Source organism: Sardina pilchardus, chromosome 16, assembly GCF_963854185.1.
Source record: "Sardina pilchardus chromosome 16, fSarPil1.1, whole genome shotgun sequence".
NCBI lineage: Eukaryota > Metazoa > Chordata > Actinopteri > Clupeiformes > Clupeidae > Sardina > Sardina pilchardus.
Genome location: NC_085009.1, coordinates 724,556 through 730,517, shown reverse-complemented (window position 1 = coordinate 730,517; position 5,962 = coordinate 724,556). Strand labels below are relative to the sequence as shown.

At 45.2% G+C, this 5,962-nt stretch overlaps 1 protein-coding gene across 1 annotated transcript; it reads right to left on the bottom strand.

The window, feature by feature from the left end:
• Nucleotides 1-1,964: 1,964 nt before the first annotated feature.
• cnga1b (cyclic nucleotide gated channel subunit alpha 1b) lies at nucleotides 1,965-5,478 on the bottom strand. Its single transcript, XM_062517186.1, has 7 exons — nucleotides 5,381-5,478; nucleotides 5,131-5,190; nucleotides 4,557-4,613; nucleotides 4,146-4,277; nucleotides 3,777-3,881; nucleotides 3,502-3,608; nucleotides 1,965-3,358 (listed from the first exon to the last, which is right to left on the bottom strand). Exons 1-7 carry the CDS (start codon nucleotides 5,476-5,478, stop codon nucleotides 1,965-1,967), a joined length of 1,953 nt encoding a protein of 650 aa, XP_062373170.1.
• Between the last annotated feature and the right edge of the window lie 484 nt (nucleotides 5,479-5,962).

Genomic DNA, 5,962 nt, shown 5'->3' with positions numbered 1-5,962 from the left:
GAATAGTAGTATCTGCAATCCCAATGTGTTCGATTGTGTCGGCAGAATAAAACTACATCTCCCATATATTTCACGGTGAAACATATCAACGTGTCACAAGTCAAAGTGCGCTTGGAAAATACAAGGGACTGAAATGTTAAGGGCAAAACCTATTTGTTGTAAATTATATTTTGTAGAATTTTTTTGTTGAGAAAGTGAAGTTCTGAAATCCTGAAATAGGCTGCCAAAGCCCATAAATATTTCACATTCAGAGATTCATCCATTAATTCCAGTATTTCAGCCAAAATATTGCATGTTGTCAAACTAGGCCATTTGAGAATAGCATCATCATGTAGGCCAAGGCAGGATGCAGTAACAAGACATATGATTCCTTGAATCTGGGTTACTCTTTTTTTGTGTGTGTGTGTTAATTCCACAAATTTCAGAAGTTCATTTAACAGGTTATGTGTTCTTTCCTAGGGGGTTGTTCCCTCAAACCCATAGCTTTTATTTTTATTTTTATTTCTATTTTTTTTTATGCACACAATCTGTAGATGCAGATGTACAGAATGTGTGCACAGAGAGCTCACAATTGAGCCCTCTTTTACATTCAGCTGACACTTTTGTTCAAAGCAATTTGTGAAGAAATAGGGGGTAAACAAAGTACAGTGCAAATATAGGAGACAATAGCGCTTATTTGATGATTTGACAATGAGACAATGCTATCCTATATGGTTTTAACAGAAACATGCTTGCATGTGAACATTGCACCTGGGACTTATTAGGCTTCAGAGTCACTTAGTCCTATATTGCCCCCTAGTGGCTTTCCAAAGGAAGAGTTTATGCATTAGGCTAATAAATCCCCTCAGCTTAACCCAGGTCTCTGAAATAAATACACAGTATTATACGCTTTAGTTTGGACAGTAGGCAGTATGAACTACGTTGATATTTCCTTGATTTTTAAAATATCATGTCATTTGTGGTGGTGTGGTTCTTTATCATATTTCTTATAAGACAAACAAATGCCACAGGTTGGAATTAAGTCATTTATAAACTGGTTTAATAATAATCTGAAACAGAGTAGACTTACATATTCTCTGAAACTAGAGCTTTTTACAGTTTAAGCATGTTCTGCCACACATCCCATGTTCAATAATTGTGATTTTGACAATTCAAATTAATAACACACATCATAAAAAAGAAAAGTGCACTGTGAAAGTGCAACAGCTGCAGCAGTGAAGATAAATTATATTTGTATAAAAGCACTTACAAAGGTTGCCTATGCATTTGAAAGCCTCGTCTTTAGGATTTGACAGGAGGACAGCTTTAATGCTTTTGGAATTTAAAGCTCTCCAGAACCCTTTGCTGCATATACTACAATGATGTGTACTTTGTGTCTTCCCAATGTTAACTTGGAATGTCTGATAGAAATGATTGAATTGATGGCAACAATTCAGCTGTGGTGACCCCACAGAAGAGGCTGGGAAACCTCACAGGAGAAAGAATGAATTGTAGGAAATAATTCCCACGTGATATTCTTGTAGGAGAGAACATAGATGTAGAGGAAAACACGATCTCTGCCACAGAACTGGTTTCCCACTTCCCACCTGGACATACTGTACTGCATAAAGAACACAGCTCTCCTGTTTCAGGATTGGTGTTGTGATCCATGTCATACTTTTGTTCTTCCGAACAGATCTTTAAACTCTCAGACTTTTTTTTTTTTACTTTCTTAAACATTACACACCCGTGTACATTTCAGCATACCAGCAGGATCACAGAGTCTCTGAATCACCAAATGTCAGGGTGGAAGGTTATCAGTTTGAAGGACAGCAGTCCCACTTCTACTCTCCTGCTGATAAAGTCTGTCAGATTTCGGGCTCTGAATGTCCTATGGGTTGTCTCAGTCCCCCTTTGTCCATCACCCCCCAACTGTCCTTCTCTGCTGTCCTCCTCTTGCCTGTCCCCTCCGCCCCGTGTCCCTCCTAGTCCTTCTTCTCGGGCTCCACCATCTCGGTGGAGAAGACCACGCCGGCGCTGACGGCCATCTTCCTCTCCAGGCGCGCGACGCGCTTCTTCAGCTTGCCCTCGGCGGCCTCGTGCTCGGCCAGCAGGCGGGCGTAGCGCGTCTGGAGCACCTCCAGGCTCATGCCCATGTGGATGACCTTCTCCTCCATCTCCTTGGGGTCGGGGCCCTGGGCGGCCAGCTCCAGGTCCAGCATGTTGTCCTTGAGCAGCATCTGCCGCCCCTTCTCCTCCAGCATGGCCTTGGCGTCGGGGTACTCGGTGAGCGCCTCCATCAGGTCGTCCTTGGACAGGCAGAAGAGGTCGGAGTAGCCGATGCTGCGGATGTTGGCCGTCCGACGGTTGCCGGCCTTACTGCCCTTGATGGCCAGGATGCTGATCTCGCCGAAGTAGCTGCCGTCGCTCAGCACGACAAACTGCTTGATGCCGTCATCAGCCACCACCGCGAGCTTCCCCTCCTTGATGATGTACATCTCGCGGCCGATATCCCCCTTCTTGCAGATGTAGTCACCAGGGCTGAACACCTGAGGCTGCAGCTTCAGCACCAGCTCCCCCAGGAAGCCGGCCTCGCAGTCAGCGAAGATGCGCACCTTCTTGAGCGTGTCCAGGTGGACATTGATGGCGATCTCAGCCCTCAGCTTGTCGGGCAGGTACTTGAGCACCTCGCGCTCGTCCACGGCCTTCTTGTTGGTCCACAAGTAGTCGAACGACTTGATGACGCGCCGCTCCAGGTCTTTGGAGACGTGGCGGAAAGCCATGTACTGCTTGATGGAGTCGATGCGGGCCTGGAAGTCAGCCCTCGCCTGGTTCATGTTGGTGATCATGGAGCCCACGTTACCGACGATGGTAGCGAAAATCAGCACGCCCACCAGGAAGTCGGTGACGACAAAGAAGTACTCGGAGTTCTTCTCGGGAGGGGGCGTCTCGCCGATGGTGGTGAGGGTCAGTGTGGACCAGTACATGCTGTAGGCGTATTTGCGCGCGAGCCAGGCGAACTCGGGGTCTATGGGATCCGGGTAGACGAAGCCGTCGTTCCCAAAGCCGATCCACTTGGAGACGGAGTAGTACATGCAGGCGTTCCAGTGGATGATGATGAGGATGTACATGACCAGGTTGGAGATGCGGAAGACGTTGGGGAAGTTGGTGCGCGTCTCGGTGCGCTCGAAGAACTCGAACATGCGGCCCACGCGGAACAGCTTGTTCATGCGGATCTCGGGGTAGTTCATGCCCACCGCCAGGTAGAAGATGTCGGTGGGGATCATGGAGACCAGGTCCAGCTTGAACTGGACACTTTCCTTGTACCGGTCACGCAGCTTTTTCTCATCTTTCACCAGCAAGCCTTGCTCTAGGTAACCTGCACACACACACACACACACACACACACACACACACACAATTTGAGTATGTATACAGGTAGACGCAGAAACACACAGACAACACATGATTCCTGACATAATAATTAGCAGCCCAGTTGTGTTGGGTTTAGTAGCTCCTCACCTGTGCGAGTACGGAATGCCATGTCTGCCAGGTACACCATATCAGCCACATAGTCCAAGATGAACCAGGCTGTCAAGTAGTCATGCTGCATCTCCTCAAAACATGCCCTGGGTCATACAGTCATACACACACCCACAAAGCACAAATACAAATAAAACTCATCAACTAAAACCAACCATTTGCCGACACTTTTAGTCCTGCTGTTGTGTGTGTGTGTGTGTGTGTGTGTGTGTGTGTGTGTGTGTGTGTGTGTGTGTGTGTGTGTGTGTTCTAACCTGGCAATTATTATTGTCCAGTTGTACATGACCGGCACCGTGATGACAAAGAGCCAGTTGTAGTACATGTTTCCTGCTGGGTCCACTACATAGATCTCCTTAGGTCTGGAAAAGCAACACACACACACACACACACACACACACACACACACACACACACACACACACAGATTCATTCAATCAATTCAGTCACTAAAAACACCTGACAAATCTGTTAGAATTAAAAAAGAATTCAAATCTGGGTAACATTGAGTCCATCACTCAACCACACTTGCATCTTTATTACATTTGGCTTCCTGTCGCCAACAATTTGATGACGATTTGATTTCTCCCATGCTATTTGTAAGAGTGTGAACATGAAATACTCACGGCTCCTTCTTCTCCTTCTCCTTCTTCTCCTTCTCCTCTTTCTCCTTCTTCTCTTTCTCCTCCTTTTCCTTCCTCTCTTTCTCTTCTTTCTCCTTCTGCTTTTTCTCCTTTTTCTCTTTTTTCTCTTTTTTCCTGAAATCAAAATGAGTGTATCATACACTATGTTTTAAACTGGTATACTTTTCAGGATGACTACTTCGGCTTACAAATCCCTTCATTTTAACTGCAATATTAAATCATATTTTAGCCCCTGTGTCATGAGAGAATTGAGGAGTTTGGCTGATTTCCAACATTTCCAATATTTGTGTCCAATGTTGTGTTGGTGTTGTGAGCCTTTCATTCCAGAATATTCTAGCACATCATGTCATCAGAGTGTCCCTTTGTGACTTGCACACAAAATTAATGTCTTACTTTTCCTTTTTTTCTTTCTTCTCCTTTTTCTCTCTCTTCTTTTTCTCCTTCTCTTCTCTACAGAATAGAGCAGAAAATAAAAGTGAGGCAGGTCCCTCCGACATCCAGCCAATCCAAGCCAAGGTCAAGAACATCACACTGGAGTTTGGGAGGTTTGTGTCTACATTGTGTCCCCTGTAAAGCTACGCATACAACTTCTGTTGGCTGATCAACTAACATATTTGTGTGTCACTCTGTAGACTCGTATATGCTACACATTTGCTGCTTGTCCTGATATTTAGGTTGGGCAAGGCAGCTTATTATGAAAGGGCACAAAGACATGTTGGCCTGTGTTTTGCCATGGTGTCTGGGATAGTTCTCAATGTCTCCATGTTGTATTTGCACTGGGCAGTGTACCTGTTGAGTGGACGGGCTATATGATGCCTAGCATGTCTGTATGTGCACGAGTGTGTATGGGTGTGTTGTATATTTGTGCATGGGTATGTGCATGTGTACATGCGTGCATGCGTGCGTGTGTGCATGCGTGCTGTATATTTGTGTGCATGGGTTGTGTTGCATATTTGCGTTGGCTTACTCTTCATTGTTGTTGTTATAATTGATGTTAAAGAGTCCTGAAGTGGGTACTGGTTGACCTCTGAGGAGAGAACACAATGCCTGAACCAGTATTCCACAACAATCTCACACAAAACAGCATTGCAACAATGCACCAATCCATGGTGATAAGCCAAAGCTTGCAGATCACCATCCTTTTTCTCTAAAGAGAAAGTCATTGGTGGTGTTAATTGATGTTATTGAGGGAACGCTGCACAGCCCATAATGCTCACGTGATATTGGGGGCGTCTTCAGAGACCTCCTTTATCCGCTCCAGGACAGGCCCTGGGGGCGGGACCAGGATCGCAACCTGTGGCGTCACCCTTGACATGGCTGCTGATTGGATCCACTGCCTGTCGGTCACATTAACCTCTGAGGTATTAGAGAGATGAGGCTAGTGACCCATTACACACAGTCCAATTATTCAATAAAGCCCATCTGACCTTTGTTCAACTTAAACATTAGTTCAATTAATTTAACACATTTACACTGATGACACTAACCAACCATCTGTGAGGATGTCATTGAGTAACCACTGGCTCACATCAGTTTGACATTGGGCTAACTCAGAACAAATGACATAACAAAACCTCTCATCACTGGGAATACATCATTATGAATTGCTTCCATGATGGGGAATTTCAAGGTGCGACTGTTCAAATGAGAAAATTCTACCGGTAGAGATATTAAATCTGTTCTGAGCGACATCAATTCAGACAGCTCTATCACCCGTGGAGTCTGTTTCAGAGTAAAAACTGGTATCATAAACGTCTTAGTAAAAAAACAAACAGTTTCATGTAAACCAAGAATGATAT